Source organism: Ziziphus jujuba, chromosome 5 (assembly GCF_031755915.1).
Source record: "Ziziphus jujuba cultivar Dongzao chromosome 5, ASM3175591v1".
Classification (NCBI taxonomy): Eukaryota; Viridiplantae; Streptophyta; class Magnoliopsida; order Rosales; family Rhamnaceae; genus Ziziphus; species Ziziphus jujuba.
This window is the reverse complement of record NC_083383.1, coordinates 6,965,284-6,983,766: the sequence shown is the minus strand read 5'-3', so window position 1 is coordinate 6,983,766 and position 18,483 is coordinate 6,965,284. Positions and strand designations below refer to the sequence as shown.

Sequence of the window (18,483 nt, the reverse complement as noted above, 5' to 3'; positions counted from 1 at the left end):
TGAGAAATTCATTTTATCTTTTACTTAAATTATTTTTTTTTTAAATTTAATTTAATTTTTTCTAATAAGGGTGGAAATGAATTTAAATTAATAAAAAAAAAGACGCTATTTAGGCTTCCAGGGAATGTTACGCATAAAAATGGAGCCCAATATCAATCATCCATTTTGAGACTGCCTTTGCCTTTGACCCAAAATCCAATACCCCAACGGCCCAACCTTATTTCGGAAGTCGGAGCCTACAAATTTCTAGCCCTAGGTGGGTTGGTGTCCATGAATGGTGCCATGTAGAGCAAACGTGGCAGTTTTTTTGTATGCCAACACACACTCTTCTGAATTGCGGTTAGATGATTACCGTCTCAAATCTCAGTCAGTCGCGCAATATTTCAAACGGTTGTGGTGCTAAAGTAAATCTCTCTCCCATGGCTCCCTGACTTCAGCTATGCTATGCGCTTACCGCCGATGAGGAATGTCTTTGCGATACTGAAGCGTCGCCGCCACGCCACATTGCTCACTTCAAGTACTTTTTCTTTACCCTTTTTATTTTTCGGAGTGGATTCCATTTTATAGCTTTTGTTTGGCAATGAGAAAATGTAGGAAGAAAAGAAGAAAGTGACCGAGATTTTTGTGTAGATTTCTTTGGGTTCTTCATTCTAAATCAATACGAACTGAAAAATTGAATTGCGAGATCGGAAAATCTAGTTTTGTTACGTTTATCTCTGCTCTTTTTTATTTTTTTTTATTTTTTATTTAATTATTATTATTATTTTTTTTTTTTGGTTGGTTGAATTGTTGCAGTACTTGTTGAAAATTGTTGCGTGACTATTTAGTCGCCACGATGAACTGTCATTGTTAGTATTTTTTTCTTTGCCGCATATAGTATCAAATCTAAGACGTGCTGTTTTTGCTACTTTCACAGAGACTGATGTGTTAACGGTGGACTAGGCTGTATTGTTTAAAACAATTTAATACTTTGAACGTCGGTGCTTTCTAATTTGATTAGTGTTTGAAGTGTTGCAATTCGATTTAAGTTAGCCAACTTGTTATAAAATGTCTGATTATGGATGTTCTATTTTGATTTAATATAGTTTAATGCTGTATGGATTGGTTTTGGATTGTCCCTGTAAACCTAATATTCCTAACCTTTCACTCAACTGTATTGTAGAAGAAATTGTTCAGAAGAGGTAGGTTTAAGTTGTGATTTTATCTATTGCTGGGTTCACCATTACCATATTAAGCATATCTATTGCAGCCTCTATGAGTGTTTTGCTGAACTTATGCTATCCTTTTTCTATCTAAAGTTCACTTAAGAAAAATAAGTATAACGTTATATTGGTTAAAGTATAAGCTTGTTGGTTTCCGCATGATGATTATTACTGTCTTCACATCCATTGCGGATCATAGAACTCTCTATCATTATTTATTGGCTAAAGAAATTGGATTCTTCTTGCAGCTTTATACCATAAGAGTACCACAGGGACCATATTGCTAAAAGGCATATCCCTGAGATTTCAGGAAGATACTGTTTCTAGGAGGAAACCTGAGAATTGGCCTCCGTATTACTTCTTACCGCAGCATTTGTAAGTTGATTATTATCTTTGAGACAATGGAGCAGCATGCTTTGAAATAATTTGTTGTTCCAGGCATTGCTGGCTTTATTCATTAGTCTTCTTTTCCAGTGTTTTCTGTTCCACACTATTTTGTGCTCATTTTATTCCTTATCACAGGTATTCCACAGGTTTCACCAGTGTACATGGTGAAAGGCCATCTGCAGAGTATGCAAAGCTGAGGAAGGAGTCACTAGAAAGTGAATTTGGGCATGCTCTAGGAACTTATGGCTCTAAAAGTTTTTCTGTTGTCTACCGTTTCAGTCCTTTTTTAGCTTTGTATAGAGCAGCAATCATTTCATTCCATGTTTTGAAATTAACCATCTGGCAGATTTTTGTTCAAGATGTTAAAAAACGTGCCATCAAGGTATTGGCAATATTTTAACTTTTACATGTTTTTCTGTTCCTTTTTTTCTTCCTCATGAAAGATTTATTGTTTTCAAATTTTATGAAGATTAACTTTCTAACATTTACAGAAATTTTAATACAATCTATTGCAGTTTCGGGAAACTCTTATCCGCTTGGGACCTTTCTATATCAAGGCAAGTGTCTTCCACCATTACTATTGAATATTTTAGTGTCCATGCTTTCATATGTTTTGAAACATGAGACTTTTATATCTAATGGAGGTGCACACAAATTTAATGACTAATAATATCTAAGTCATCCAAATTAAAAAATAAAAACAAATCATTTAAAATGGAAAAATTTACATAACCAACCAATTTTATTTGAGTTGCAGCTTGGGCAGGCTCTCAGTACTAGGCCAGATGTCTTACCAACTGTATATTGCCAAGAGCTTGCAAAGTTACAGGTTACTATAGTTCTTTCTTCCCTTAGCCTGATTGTTAGTGAGCCTTATTTAAATTTGATTCCTTTTGCTTCAAATGGATCTTTAGTATGTTTTTGCATGTTACATAATGAAGCTATTCTTCTTTGCCAGGATCAAATACCTCCATTTTCAACTCATGTTGCAATTAAATCAATTGAAACCCAGTTAGGTCTTCCCATTTCACAGATTTTTGCGGACATTAGTCCTGCGCCCATTGCAGCAGCATCCTTAGGGCAGGTCTATAAAGGTTAGATACCTTCTCTAAATAGAAAGATCTGTGCATTTTTTTGGGATGTACTTCTGTTCTCCTCTGACTTCAATGTAGATGCTCAGGAAGGATCTGTATCTTGAGTGAAAGCTCAAATTAAATGATTGTTTTGTTGTTTCAAGTTTTGCAGCTCATCTGCACACTGGAGAGCTGGTAGCTGTTAAAGTACAAAGGCCTGGTATGTCGCTTTCACTGACCCTTGATGCCTTGTTATTCCATATGATTGGGGGTCAATTGAAGCGATTTGCCAAGGCCCGTAAAGATCTTTTAGTAGCAGTGAATGAGATGGTGAGTCTTCTATATCATTAGATTTTATAGAAATTTTAATTCCATTTGTTCCATCTCGCTTTCCTTTATGTTGCTACTTGATTCCTTGTTCTCATTTTTGTGAGTTCATGTTCATTCTAGTAGATTTTAACATATGTGCTCACGGGTGTTTTCTGTTGCTTGAATTAACAGGTAAGACACATGTTTGATGAAATTGACTACATCCTAGAGGCAAAAAATGCTGAGCGTTTTGCTTCTTTATATGGTTTTCACGAATGTAAGTTCATACATATTTCAGGGCACTCTATTTGTTAGATTATTCTAGATTGTATCTTTCTTGTTGAATCTTAGCCTTTTATGAAGTAATAACATATGACGCTCTCACCAACATAAATGGAATTGTCAAATAGCCATTGCATTTCTCTTAGTAGGACTATTCTAATAAAAAATATCTGTCTAAAATGTGGCTGAACATTTATATCTATATGTTTTCTGACAGTCGCTTTTTGTTTCAACTTGTTATACCAGATATGTCATTTATGGTTAATCTCGCCCATTTTCCCATGGATTTGTGTAGTTTAGCATATGGGACATGGTGGATTTGTGCTGGGGATTTGTTGACCTTATTTCAAGCAGCAACTACTTTATGCTTTCTATTGTATCGTTATCTTTTTGCTGGCTGGGCCAAATAACTTTAGTTTGACATCCTCTTCTTGTGGGTGTTTTAATGTCAATGTTTTAATGTCAACTAGCAGTTGATTATCTTGTGATATATTATTTTAAGGTTATTCCTTTGTAATTATAGATAAAATTTGCAGGTGGTAGTCAAAAAAGTTATCAAAAAGGTACAGCGGGGAAAACTGTTAAATATAAAAAAGGGCATCATATCAAAGTTCCAAAAATATACTGGGATTTTACTCGAAGGGCTGTGCTTACAATGGAATGGGTAGATGGAATTAAGCTCACAGATGAAATTCGTTTAAGGGAGGCCTGTTTGAACAGAAGGGAACTAATTGACCAGGTAGTGGGCAGAAGTCACTCCATGTATATGGGCACTGGAATGTTTAATTATTTGTTCTTTTGGCTGTGTGGAACTCATGTGTGTCATTTCTCAGGTAGTTATACCGGATATATGATTTTTCATCTTTAAAATTTTCATTTTCTTTTATTTCACTTTGTAGGGATTGTATTGTTCTTTGAGACAGTTGCTTGAGGTGGGATTTTTTCATGCGGACCCACATCCAGGAAACCTTGTTGCCACTGACAGTGGCTTTCTTGCCTATTTTGATTTTGGAATGATGGGAGACATTCCTCGACATTTCCGTGTTGGACTTATTCAAGTGGTAAAAACTCTAGAAACAAGTCTAAACAATAGTTATTTGTGGATGTTGCTTAATTTTATTATTCTTTCTATTTTTCATTTGTCACATAGTTAATTGCTGAAAGCATTCTTCATTAAAATATAGGCGTTTATATAGTTTTTATTTCACTATTGAATTTGTAGCTTCCATGGAGTCTTATGACACTAAAGTTTGACCTGTGGCTGTGCGTTGTTGATAAGTTTCTTTTCTTTCAGCTTGTTCACTTTGTTAATCGTGACGCACTGGGTTTGGCAAATGATTTTCTTTCTTTGGGATTTCTACCTGAAGGGGTTGATTTACAATCAGTATCATTTGCATTGCAAGCATCCTTTGGTCACGGAACTAGACATTCTCAAGATTTTCAGGTTTGTGCTTGTGGTATCAAGGTTTTCATCTAAAATGATGCTGCTGGTTATGGAGTTGCAGCAAATGAATCAATATAACATTTTATACTTAAGTAACCTTGTCAAAGTCTGACAAGTAATTTTCTTTCATTCTTCCATTATATGTCTTCATTCAATACTTGGCACCTACTGCTTGAAACTTATCCTGGGAATTTACCAACTGGAAGTTTCTGATGACTGAAATGTGGATATTAAAGCCCAACGGGTTTTGTAACTTTTTTTTCTTCCTTTTTTTTCCCTCTCTACTCCCCTCCCTCTTTTCCATCCTTGGGGTTTGTTTTTTTAATACCATTGTTGCTTTGGATTTCAGGCAATAATGAACCAGTTGTATGATGTTATGTATGAATTTAACTTTTCACTTCCTCCGGACTATGCCCTTGTAATAAGAGCATTAGGATCACTGGAAGGCACAGCAAAAGTTCTGGATCCTGATTTCAAAGTTGTTGAGAGTGCATACCCTTTTGTCATTGGAAGACTCTTGTCAGACCCAAATCCTGATATGAGGAAAATTTTGAGGGAGCTTCTCATCTGTAACAATGGATCGATAAGGTGGAATCGGCTAGAGCGCCTGGTTTGCATCTCCACTCTATGTCCTATATCATGTAATATCATGTACATGCATAAATTATATGTGCCTTTTTGTTCACATAAAATACTTAAATATATAAATGTTTGTACCTGCTATTCTAAAAGGTTCATTAATGTTTGCCTTATATGCTTGATGATTGTTCCAGTATTTCCAGTTTGAACTCTTCTTTCCACCATTCCCAATTTTTTTGGTGGCAGCAATGAAATTTTGGTTGTCATTATTTACTTTGAACTTGTAAGTCGAGATTCTGTGCAAGGGTTAAGGAAGAGTAGAATCCCTTATCCTTCCGTGAAATCTAGGAGTGTGACCTTGTTGGTAAGCACCCTGTGACATATGGTATGGTGTCCAACTCTAAAGAACCTCTAAATGCATATTGAAACCCACAAGAATTCCATGTAGATTGCATGTCAGCAAAGGTTAGGTTTTTTTTCCTCAAAATTTAACAAATATTTTAAGCATTCTTCGTAAGTGTCAGTTTATTCTGTATGATAACACTAGACTGAATATTTTTCTGATATAATTATATAATATAATTTCTTTTAAGATATAATTTGTATCTACTTCCAGTATTCATCAGGGACTTGTCTTGTTCCAGGTAGCAGCAATTTCAGAACAGGCTTCTGAGTCTGCTGGGGAGACCTCTAATGTGGAGGACAACACAGCCAATCCTCAGGAATGGAAATCTTTTGACATGCGAGCTGTTGTTTCTGCCACTGAAGATCTATTGCTATTCATTCTGTCAGATAAGGGTCAGAGAGTCCGTGTTTTCCTTCTCCGGGATATAATTAGCGCATCTAATGCTTTTATTGAAAATGAAGTTGTTAGTTGCATGTTTAATGAGAAGCTTGAAGAAAGAGAACAAGAGGTTTGTTCCAATTCAATGAATTAATTGGCCATTGATGTAGAAATTCACTTTACAATATCTAGAATCTAGTGGAGAAGAAAAATACTTTCTTGTGTTTTTCCATATGCCCTTGTGCTTCTTCAACGTAAGAGGATGGGAAATTTTGCAACACTGATTATTATCGTGAATGATAAGTTTACTGAAGAATTTATGTGTGTGCTTTTTTCAGGGACATGACATGGTCCAGAGGGTTTTCAACGGTTTTCGGTCTCTCCTTCAAGCTGTAAAATTGGCCCCAGAGGTGTGGACGGCAATGCTTCTACGCATGTCATTGAGACCTGAGGTTCATAGATTTACTTTAGACATCATTTCAACCCTAGCCATTCATTTTAGGAGCAAAATTCCTGAATCTTTTTGGGTTTGTATTTCAAAATTTTTGCACAAGTTGATGAAGTAAATACACCCTTGTCAAATAGTGACATAACCGATATCAAAAAGTAACATTTTGTCGGTGCCTATTTTTGTTTTTCCCCTCAAGATTTCAACGGTCTTATTGTATATACTATACTCAAAATTAAGAGAGAATTTCCTAGCAATGTTGCGTTGGAATGTGATGGAATTTTCTATGTATCCATTCTCTGTGAATTTAAACTTTTTTTTGTCGTAGAAAAGTAGAGAAATTTCACTGTCAAGAAATTCTATAAGGGGCAAAATCAATTGGAAAAGTTTAGCGTCTTTGCATAGGAAATATCCTTGCACAAGGCAAAAGTCGAGAATAGAGTAAGAAAGCGATCTACATTTTTTGCTTCCCGTCTCTTCTCTTAATTAGTTGATAGCAATGTAACGGGAGAGGGAGACATTTCGTCACTATTTTCTTGAGAGAGAGAGAGGCTTTTAAGTGGTAGTCTAACACAAATAGTTCCCCTGCTAACGGGGACCAAGGGGAACCACAAAAGGAAGCAGAAAGACTGGAATGTCTAACAAAACCTTTCGTTTTCATTCGTAGTCATAAGGACATGCCTTTGCTCATGCACTACAATTTTCATGAGACCAGGAAAATAAATTTGTATTTAATGAAAAATTGAAAATCGTTTGCTAACCTTATAGTAGTGTATCAACCTCAATTATTAACATGGATACATACAGTAGATCAACAAAAATAATAATAATTTTTTTGGTATTATATTATATATATATATATATACATATATAATGTGATTTCGTTCTCAACTCTCAGTGGATGGAGGATTCAATAATTTAGCCCACTGGGGTCGGTGTCTACATACGATATAGATGGGTGACATTGAAATGGATAATATATGCATATACACTAACCGATTACTGTTTTTCGTTTTCTTTAAATGGCACAGTGAATGATCCTTGGCCATCTTGGAACGTTACTAGAGCTAGAAGAAGGGCTTCCCAGACCTTGAAAATAAGCCATACGTAATTGAAAGCTGCCACATGTCTGTTTTTACAAACAATAATGTTTATCTTATACATGTATTTTAATCAGACTGATTGTTTTCTTTGAAAAAGAAATATATTACATGTTTCAGTGTCTCAAGTTTTGTAACTACCATTTGGTCAAAATAAAATGGGGTTTTGATTCCCAAGAAAGAAGAACAAGTTTTGAATAAATTCTCTTGGATGTGAAACGAAGCTCAAGTGTCTATCCGTCCTCTGTCTTTTTACTTTAATTTGGTTGGATGAAATTTGTGCTGGAATGGAGACAGATAGGTACCCATATAAGTCTGAATTTGGACCAATATTGTGGCCATAATTTTCCTTCTAATCGTTATGAGTTGGGCTGCCCTATTGACCGAAACTATTGCACGAATAAAGGTTTTCTGATTTTCGAAAATTTAGAAAATTTAAGTGCTTAGAGAATATTGTTTTTTCATGTTTCCAATATACAATAGAAAATAATCAAAGCCATTTACTTAATGGAATATGAATCATTTTCAATTATGTTACTTCTGTTATACTTAATTGTGGCTTCTAAGCATTTTTTTTTTTTTTTGTCTTTTTTTTGGGGTAAACTGTGGCTTCTAAGCATCTAAAAGATTGAAAACATCTATTTTTCTTTTACTATATGGGGTCTTAAAATGTAGAATTTACTTTGAGCATTTATAAATTTTTTTTTTCTGAATAAGAAATTCATAAAATTTACAGTGTCTTGGATTCTCAAATTTCAAAGAACATAAGAAAAGAAAAGAAAAGAAAGAAAATGGCACTGAAAAAATTTCGATAAAAAATAAAAAAATAAAATAATGGGGATTTGACGAAGTCAATAAACAAGGTGTGCACACAACACAAAGCAAAACTTAACCCACACAAAAACAACGAAAAGTCAAATAATCGGATCCCAGTCATCATCATCATCAAAAAGCTCTGCAATTCCGCAGCTAAAAGAAACATTAATGTGTAATACAGCATAACATTGAGAAAGGTCCTTTCACTCTGCATGTGCGCCACGTGTGTGGCACAACCACCGGAGAAGCCGATCCAATCGCGGCTTTTAATCGCTCCGTTTTGGGGGCATTGACTCGGTCCTAAATCTTATGATCGCCTCAGGCTTCGGCGACGCGTATGAAAACCCCACCCACTTTTAGCATGAATCCAACTAACCAAGCTTTAACACCGTTATTATTATTAATTATTATTATTGTCTTTAATTTATTTATATAGATTTATTTTAAAAAAAAAAAAATTAAAATTAATAGGATTTTTTTTTTGGGTATTCCTGAACTTGGCGATTGCTCAACAAACAAAAACCAAAACTGAAACCAAAAAAGAAAGAGAGAATCTTCATTGGTTTGCCATCGCTCTTCTTCTTCTTCTTTCTTCTTCGCTCTAAAAGCTTTCTTTATCTGTCTTTTCTCACTACCCTCTCGTCGTTTTCCTGTGTTTGAACTTCTCTCTCTTTCAGTTCCCTTGTCTATGGCATTTCATTTCTCTTCTTTTCTTCAGGTATTCTCTCTCTCTCTCTCTCTCTCTCTACAACTTTATCCATTCCATCCTATCTCTCTCTAAATTCTGGATTAACTGTAAAAATGTTGATTGGGCCATTCTTTTTTATTTTTTATTTTATATTTTTGTTAAGATTTAATTCAGTAGATTATAGGTCCAGTGTCTTTTTTTTTTTTTTTTTTGGGGGGGGGGGGTATTGAATATGTTGTGCATGTGGCTAGAAACAAGAAGATCCATGAATTTGTTTGTACAAACTTCGAATCTAATTTGCGTTTTCAATTCAAATCGCTTTGTTCTAGATGCAGGTTCAGCTCGATAATTCGTGATTTCGAAATGATCCTGAGGTCGCCGAGCTTCATTGTCATTCGAAAATAGGCTATTCCTTGCTTATTGTCAACTTTGTAATCATTCCAATTGTTATAGCTGTAGTATTCCATTTTTTCGTTTCAATCGAAGAAATAAGAGGTGGGCAGTTTGTTGATTCAAGCAATAATATGGGCTATCTCAATTCAGTTTTGTCATCTTCTAGCCAGGTTCATGCTGACGATGCACCCGTCAGCGGTGGTGGACTCAGGTTAGCTCTTGTTTTCACTGATATCTTGGCTGGATCTGAAAGTGTTATAATTGGTACCTTTTGGGGTTTTCTTGCGATTTCATTTAATGCATTCTGTTCTGTCCAATTTGTCTTTTGGTAAGTATGATTTATGAATTATGATGTCTGGCTATTTTGTTATGTACCTTCTCTTTTGGGACGGATGCTGATCAACTCCCTGCTCATTAAGATTTGTTTATGTTTTTATTACCTGTATCTTATATCCTCCTGAGTGTAGGCTGATTTTGGTATAGGTTTTGTTTCTATATCCTGCATCATAATTCACAGCTAGGAAATTAGGTGTATGACTCAGGGTATGTTCTTCTTTAGGCTTGCTTGACCATTGTCATTATTGACCTTCTATGAAGATGATAATCTTACGTTGTAAGCTCTGAAGAGGCCTCTGATGATAATCTTACGTTGTAAGCTCTGAAGAGGCCTCTGTTATTTTAATTCTGATGATGCTATTAAGATTGTGGATTCTCGTATGTTTTTTCATTGTCTAAGGCTATGCATTTTTCGGAATTCTTACGACAGTGGATGGAATCTCGGTAACAAGGGTCATAACTAAACATCTATAATTATAATATTTGGGAAATGATAATGAACTCAAACGTGAATATTCTACAATTTTGCAAGGTTTGACGATCTTTTCAAAAATATTTAGTCATCCTTTTCCCTTTTTTGGTTTCCAAGCCATTATTTGTGCTATATGGCTGGCTCACTTTTTCTGCATCTTAATTCAAATGCTGTTGCCTATTAGTAACAATGTCCATACATGATGATAGAAATCCACATACAAGTCACAATTTGGGGGATTTTCCTACTGGAGCCTTGTTTGTTTTTCTCACTCCACTTTTGGCGGATATGACTTATTGTTGGATCTTTTAAGGAACCTGACAAACAACATTGTGGGGACCTTTGTGGTTGAGGATATTTAGAGACTTTCTGCTATTAAGTACCATGCATTACTGACTTAAAAAGAAATTGACATTTGTTCATTTCTCTGAAGTTTATTGTTGTGTACGATTTTGCTGTTGATACTGATTATGTATTAAATTTGGTATTCTTTTAGACAACTTTTTTGCTAGTTTTATACTGCAAATGATACGGTTGAGATAGTTGGATAGGAATCGCTCTCTCAATAAATTTTGGTTTTTGATTCTGCTTTTTAATTGGGTACTGATGTGCAACTCTGTACTCTATGGTCTGAACATTATGTATTATGTTCTGATTTGGTACTAATTTGAATGCATTTGACACTAAGTTTGATGTTGTTAACAGTCAGAATGGGAAGTTCAGCTATGGATATGCGAGCTCTCCAGGGAAAAGGTCTTCAATGGAAGATTTTTATGAGACAAGAATTGATGGCGTGGAAGGGGAGATAGTTGGTCTCTTTGGAGTTTTTGATGGTAACTCTCTCACTCACACACACAAACAAACACCCACACAGCACACCAAAGTAAGCATAAGATAAGATTAGTTTTTAAATGCATGAGAGTGCTTGACAGGTTAACCATACGATATCTTTTTACTTTCACACCTTAGTGTCTAATTATTTTGACTCTTTTGTGGTTTTATGCATGATGTCATAATCTCGTTATTTGGGTATCTATAGGATAGCTTATATTTTATATATTTATAGACAAGAATTGTGCTGCATGCCAGTTCCATTATGGACTTGTGTAATTCCTTCTGGAAACTGGTATTATGTTCTTGCAAGATTGTAAGGTGACCTTCCTATGGTAACCTATTGTTCCCTCTTCTCTCCATAGAGGTTTAACCTACTTTAGATAAGCTAACATAACTTAGATGGTTTCAAGGGAAGCCAGCTTTTTAGTATCTTGTATCTCGTCTAACTGTAATTATTTTTTCCATAATTATTAAATTTAATTAAATAAATAATAACCTCCTGATTATGCGCTATTATCTGGTTGTGCATGGAACACCCCCCCACCCACCTTACATGTATGTTAGCTTTCATTTGTAGACACACTATATGTTGCCTTGTGGTTGCTTCAGGTCATGGCGGTGCTCGTGCAGCTGAATATGTCAAGCAAAATCTTTTTAGTAATTTGATCAATCATCCAAAGTTCATTTCTGACACCAAATCTGCTATAGGTTTGTGATTACATACCCAGAACTAGTAACCTTGCATTTTATTATTTCAACGAATAAAGCGTTGGTACAAAGTTGTTCCCTGTTTTTGCAGCTGATGCATACAGCCACACAGACTCTGAATTCCTGAAATCAGAAAACAATCAGAACAGAGATGCGGGATCAACTGCTTCTACTGCAATCCTAGTTGGTGATCGTTTACTTGTTGCAAATGTTGGGGACTCCAGAGCTGTAATATGCAGGGGTGGTAATGGTAAGACAATTAATGATTTATTTTACTTTGTTTTGAGATTCTCCCGTGCGGCGCCCCCCCTCCCTCTCTCTCCTCTCTTCTCTTAAGATACAAATTTATATCTTTCTTCCGTTGTAACTCCTTTGAAAGGAAATACTTGCTTGAATGATGTTTGCTTGTTTCATATTTTTGCCTATAATCCCAACTCGAGATTTCTGCAGCAATTGCTGTTTCAAGAGATCACAAGCCAGATCAAACAGATGAGCGCCAACGGATTGAGGATGCTGGAGGGTTTGTAATGTGGGCTGGTAGGTTATGCGTGGCAGATTGTAAATGCCTATGGATTCTGGAAGATTGCTTGCATTTTTTTTGATTCAAAATGTATTGACAGGAACTTGGAGAGTTGGAGGTGTTCTTGCTGTTTCTCGTGCATTTGGTGATAGGCTTTTGAAGCAGTATGTTGTAGCTGATCCAGAAATTCAGGTCTGGTTCTAAATGCCGACATTTTTATTGCTGACATGTATAATTAATTGTTTTCTTAGGCGGCTTTTGATCAAACTGGATATTGGAAGATAAGTATGTGTAAATTAGCTGTGCCTGGTTAACCTTGTATTTTAGATTTCTTCAAGAAAGATGTCATTTGCTAAAACACTTTTAATATTGGTATTTATTTATTTTTCTTATGAAAACAATTGGTTTGCTCAATGCCTTTAGACATTTTTCCTGTTTCCCTTTTTCTAATTTGCTTAGCCATTGGTTTAATTTTGTCTTTGCAGGAGGAGAAGATAGATAGCTCTCTTGAGTTCCTTATCCTTGCCAGTGATGGCTTGTGGGATGTTGTCTCCAATGAGGTTTGCCATGATTTTCTGTCCATTGTGTGTCTTTTTTGATGCCTTGAGTACGGTGGAGTTGGTTTGCCATCAGAAAACAAGACCTATATATTTTGCCCCATTTTTCACTTGTTATTTTGTCTTCAAAACTTTTTTGATCCCTCCTAAGCTGACTGATTGTACAATTTTCTCAGGAGGCCGTCGCAATGATTAAGCCAATTCAGGAGCCAAAGCAGGCAGCAGAGAGGCTGATGCAAGAAGCATATCAGAGAGGAAGTGCTGATAATATTACCTGTGTTGTTGTTCGTTTCTTGGCAAATCAAGGGGGCTCATCTCGCAACAGTACTGGTTAGGCACCCTTTCATTATTGCAAGTGTTTGGTCTCCTTGGGGTGCAATAAAAATTCATTATTCTGACAGTTTTAGGAAATCTATGATAGCATAGTATTGTACAAGGATAGAGGCTTAATCAGAACCATCACGGTGCTAACGTGTATTTACATGTCTTCCAGCCTCTAGTATAGAATTGTATCCTAGTTTTTTAGCTTCTGTACTTGGGCCTTTCTTTTCTTTTCTTTTTTTAAGTATAGTAGAAAATGTTAATGTGTTCGTCTATTAAAAAGTGTCATAAGACCACATTCCTATATTTGTGTGCTCTGTAAATGTGGTTTCAAACTTTGCCGCCTTGGTCGCTTTATGAGAATTTTGTTTTTTGGTTGTTAATTGTTGATGGATTTAGCATCGTCAACTTCCAACGATTGAAGCCTGAAGTTGAGGTCATTCGCTGGGATAATTTGCCTTGGGATATGAATCCTGGAGGGCAAAATGGTCTCTTTAAAACACACTGAAGCCCAAATGAAACTTTTATAATATCCGGAAAAGACAATCATGCTCTTGCTGTCTCAGTCTGCTTCCTCCATCCCTCAAAATTTAAAATAAATAAATAAGTAAAGACAAAAGACTTTTATATAAATGCCTTTATTTATTAAGAATTTAACAGATTTATTTATCGGAGTTCTTACGTTTTGTATCTCTCTTTTTCCTTTGAAGGAAAAGACAAATGGCATGCGAATACAACATTTAGAACGACGTAGCGTAAAAAGAAGGATAGGTTTCTAAACTAAACAAGTTCAATTTTATTGTATTTTTTTACTCTTTCGCGGTGTGGCTTTTTCCCTATTTTAATTTTACTTCCAGGAAGATTATTTTTCATTTTTCATTTTCTTGTTGTCATTGATAAAGTTTGGAAAGCTAGAAATGGAGAAGCTATTTGAAGGCAAATGTCATGCTTTTCTAACCTATAAATTAATTCAGATTTTGTGGGCTACAAGCCTACAAACAAGAAGGAAGGAATTAATTTTTTACCAAAAAAAGGAAGGAATTAATTTGCAAAAACTGAAAATGTAAAAAATCAATATTCATGCCAGGTGTATGAAATATCCTCCCGCTAATATGTATCCACAGGTGATACATGTGCCAGTTAATTTTGCTCATTAATCTATTGTTTTTTTTTTTTTTTTTTTTTTGTTGTTTTGTGGGTACGTAACGGTGCATTAAAGTCACAAAAACAAACCCCCATACTGGGGTTACAAAAGATTTGAGGCCTCAGCCTCTTCAACTCAACATATGATTGACTTAATTAGAGAAAACTCATAAAAAAATAAAATAAAACAGATCTTGGCCTAACTGGAAAGCTTTCTTTGCTGCCAAACCTGCTAATTGATTTGCTTCTCTGGCAGTCCATTCTAAAGTCCACATCTCCATTTTCGAATCTCCTTCTCAGTTACGACTCAGTACTTAGATGCAGAGGGGTCGGGGTCGGGGTCCCCTGTTGGAGGTTTTAATTGGTAAGTGGTTCACCAATAATCCTTTAGCATCACACTCCTCCATATTAGTCTTTCCCAGGCATGGTTTTCAGCTATTTTGGAATCCCACTCCAGAGCCATGAACTCCGCCATCCCCGCAGTAAGGTCTGGGCAGTTCCTTACCTCTAGGAAAGATCACTACATTACTTAATATTTAATATTTACATATTTAATTCAGTGGGTAGTGGCATTAATAATGATATTTCTACTATAAACCAAATTAAAAGGGTCTTTCTATGATGAATGAATATACTTCTGCCCCCCCACCCGCCCACCCCTTTTTTTTTTTTTTTTTCCTGTCTCAATTCCGTCCAATTACAGTTAGTGGTAGAATTTGACATGATTTTAAAAAGCAGCTATTCCTGTTCCCATTTATTACGTTTGATCAAGGACAAAAGATCCACATCTTTTCATAATGAGTTATGAGGTAGACTTGAGACAACCTGAGAGGAGAGTCGACTGAATTTATTTCAGAAACTGTTAAAAAAGAAAAAAAAAAAAAATTTGATATCCACCAGCAGGGAAATTTTTCCATTACGAGATTTATTCACACAACAAAAGACATAATATAGATACAATATATATAGAGTAAAATCGACATATATATATATATATATATTTTTAAAATATTAATTTTGACACAGATTTACATATAGATGGACTATCATAATCTTTTCTTTTATATATATATATATATATATAATATGTAGGCTTCAGATATTATCCATGTGGAGCTCTCATATGGAGATCAGATGATAATAAGTTCATTTATCCCCATTTTTCTCCGTAAGTTCATTTATTTCTATATATAGAAATATATAAAAGAAGACAAAATGGAAATAATTATCAGTTTGAGTTCTTACCATCTTTCTATTTTCTTTGAAATACATATTTTTTGAAAAAAAAAAAAAGATATATATATATATATATATGAAAACTTTCAGATATTCATTATTAGTCATCTTATTATTCTTCTATCGTTTTAAAGCCACTTTACAGCATACCCATTTGCTATAATATATCAGTGCGCGAGTGACATTGTCTACAATAATAGAATTCCTCCTTCTTCTTCTTTTCCGATTTCTTTGGACGTACCTGATTGTCATCAAGTCAACAACCGGAATAATCATTTATAGTATTTTCTCACATTAATGATGATTGGTGACATTTGGCTTGAAACAGATAAATATCTTATTCTACCATCATTTCACCACAAAAATCAAAAAATAAAATATTTTTTAAAAAAATAAATAAATAATAAATACCCAATCAACGACAGCCACCCAAAAGGGGCAAAAAAAAAAAAAAACAACAACGACAACGGCAGTGTTGGAGGACTCAGATGATGTCGGTTCAGTTAAATGATGCGTCAAGGCAAGGGTTATTTGCCATTACGCTGTAAGGAGGAGATCCTCAATGTTTTCATCATCACCGTCCTCCCTAATTTAACAACATGCATTTTGAACTTAAATATAAAATTAAGCAAAAAAAAAAAAAAAAAAAAAAAAAGAAAGAAATATAGAAATACTTATCCTCTTTCTGACTCTCTCTTTCTCTGAACTAACGTATTCATATTACTAGAATTGTTGAGAAAGAAAAAAGAGAAACGCAGCTAGCTCCTCCATGTTAGACAAACCAGATATAACACTAACTCATGAGGTCGATCATCATCATTTTCAGAGTCTTTTATATAATATGCAAATGAGAGGAGGCAAAAATGCATACGATTTGTCTGTATTATATATAGGTTTATTTATGTTCTTGAATTTTTTTATTATTTTTTTAATTGTCCTTGAAACTAACGTGTATAAATATATAATAAAATTTTCGACCTTGCTGACCAAGCTTTATGACTTTTAGTGGATGAAGATGTTCAAATAATCCATGAAACGGGAAGTGTATGGTTTAGCCAATTTGTGTGGCGGCCAAGCATCAACGAGGACATTGGTCTTCCTTTGCATCTCATCAAGGACTTGGGCCGGACCGGACAGACGACTAGTCAGCAAGCGTTGGATTGGATGTATAGAGCCGCCGGTAATAGGAAACTAAAACATGTTCTCTCTACATCATGGACAATGGTGGACCCACGTTGGGTCCAGCGGGCACGTGTCCCTCTCATATTTTTCTCCTTATTTAACGTTTTATTGTCTTATATTATCTCTTCGTATCGCCACCTTGCCTTTTAATCTCCCTTAGCTGAGCCCACTTGTTACCTCAACAAAAAAATAAAAAATAAAAAAGCTAAGCCCACGTCAACTCTCCATTTTTTTTTTTCCTTTTTTTTTTCTTTAATCTTTTTCTCTTACTTTATCTCTTTATAGTTTATACTTACATTCGTCTCTTATGTGATCATAATTTTCTAATATAATTTAAATTTTTAACATTATTACAATACATATTTAATTAATATTTTTAATATAAATTTTTAATTTCATTTTTGTTTTAATTATAAAGAAGTTAAGTTGCCATTTTTTTAATTATATATCTTTTGTTAATTTTTATTTTTTATGGTTTTCAATTACTTTACTTGTTTAAATTTGTAATAAAACAAAAATTTATTTATTTATTTCTGTCTTAAGATGTGTCTTTATTTTATAGATTTGCAATCAATTTTTTGTGTATTACCAAAGCATTGAAGATTAAATTTTTCTTCAAAAAATAATTTTCAGGAAAAAACAAAAAAAAGGTTTAACCCATAATTTTGTAAGCACTCTAGCTAGTTAGATTACAACATAGCGAAACAGAAGTGTTGCATTTTTTAATATGTTTGTATTTTTACACACTATATATAAGTTTAAAAATAATCTAAGTGTTATTACATAATATGATCCCCTCAATAAATAAATAAATAAATAAATAAATAAAACCAACATTAACAGTGCCCCTTTGGAAAAATTTCTGCCACAAAATGGAGTAGATAATTAGTATTCTCACTGGGACGCGGCAGACGTTGATTAACCATAAATTTATAATCTTATCCAATAAATTTCGTTCGTTTACCGTTAAGTATTTGTAAATTACGATCAACTTCTAGATACATGGAATGGGGGTAACAGAATTAGACTTAATAATACATGGAATAGGGGTAACAGAATTAGACTTATTATCATCATCATCATCATCATCATCATCATCATCATTATATATAATCAATTCGACTCCTATGAAGTGAAAGTTGACTATATGATATTATCCATCTACATAGGTGCCAAGCTTGTGCAGACTCAAATACAAGTTCTGTCGGGTTTAGTGATTAATTAGCATAAAACATAAAACGACAACCTTTTTAAGCATGAATTTATGAACTCATACATTCATATTTGAGTGACATATATAGCGTTTACTAGAAAATAGTAGAGGCATCAACCACTTAGAAGTTAAGGACCTTCCTCAATCCAAAATGAGGATTCAATCAGAGGAGGGAAAAAAAAAAAAAATATATATATATATATATATATATATTCATATTAATGGTGAACCATTTGTGTCTTTGACGTTACAGTTTCTCTCGTCAGTAAAATTTCTTCACCAAAATTTTTGGTAAGTTTTCTTTTGATTAATATTCTTGTATAAGATTGCCAATTTCTGATTCACATTCTTCTTTTTATCATTTGTCACCCAACGAGGCAAATGTATTCAAATTTTTTGAAAGCTATATATTCATTTTGCTCCAGCTTTAATTAAATTCTGTTACACATATACCAC

At 34.3% G+C, this 18,483-nt stretch overlaps 2 protein-coding genes across 5 annotated transcripts; both read left to right on the top strand.

The window, feature by feature from the left end:
• The first annotated feature begins 274 nt into the window (after nt 1-274).
• On the top strand, nt 275-6,799 carry LOC107419899 (uncharacterized). Of its 3 annotated transcripts, XM_016028728.4 has the most exons (14): nt 277-517; nt 1,451-1,577; nt 1,725-1,971; nt 2,105-2,146; nt 2,347-2,418; nt 2,548-2,683; nt 2,835-2,992; nt 3,164-3,248; nt 3,790-3,992; nt 4,153-4,314; nt 4,548-4,697; nt 5,047-5,307; nt 5,921-6,190; nt 6,399-6,799. In XM_016028728.4, the coding sequence occupies exons 1-14, from the start codon at nt 445-447 to the stop codon at nt 6,624-6,626; spliced, it is 2,214 nt and encodes a 737-aa protein (XP_015884214.1). In that variant the 5' UTR covers nt 277-444; the 3' UTR covers nt 6,627-6,799. The 3 variants fall into 3 exon arrangements, with proteins under 3 accessions (XP_048331114.1, XP_048331113.1, XP_015884214.1); XM_048475157.2 differs by lacking the exon at nt 6,399-6,799 and having other exon boundaries at nt 275-517; nt 5,047-5,338; nt 5,921-6,089; XM_048475156.2 differs by lacking the exon at nt 4,548-4,697 and having other exon boundaries at nt 276-517.
• A 2,066-nt stretch (nt 6,800-8,865) lies between these two features.
• On the top strand, nt 8,866-13,636 carry LOC107419936 (probable protein phosphatase 2C 59). Of its 2 annotated transcripts, none has more exons than XM_025074792.3 (9): nt 8,866-9,142; nt 9,448-9,716; nt 11,019-11,146; nt 11,757-11,855; nt 11,947-12,105; nt 12,306-12,392; nt 12,476-12,567; nt 12,861-12,935; nt 13,109-13,636. In XM_025074792.3, the coding sequence occupies exons 2-9, from the start codon at nt 9,637-9,639 to the stop codon at nt 13,265-13,267; spliced, it is 879 nt and encodes a 292-aa protein (XP_024930560.1). In that variant the 5' UTR covers nt 8,866-9,142; nt 9,448-9,636; the 3' UTR covers nt 13,268-13,636. The 2 variants fall into 2 exon arrangements, with proteins under 2 accessions (XP_024930560.1, XP_015884264.1); XM_016028778.4 differs by having other exon boundaries at nt 9,442-9,716.
• The last annotated feature ends 4,847 nt before the right edge of the window (nt 13,637-18,483 follow it).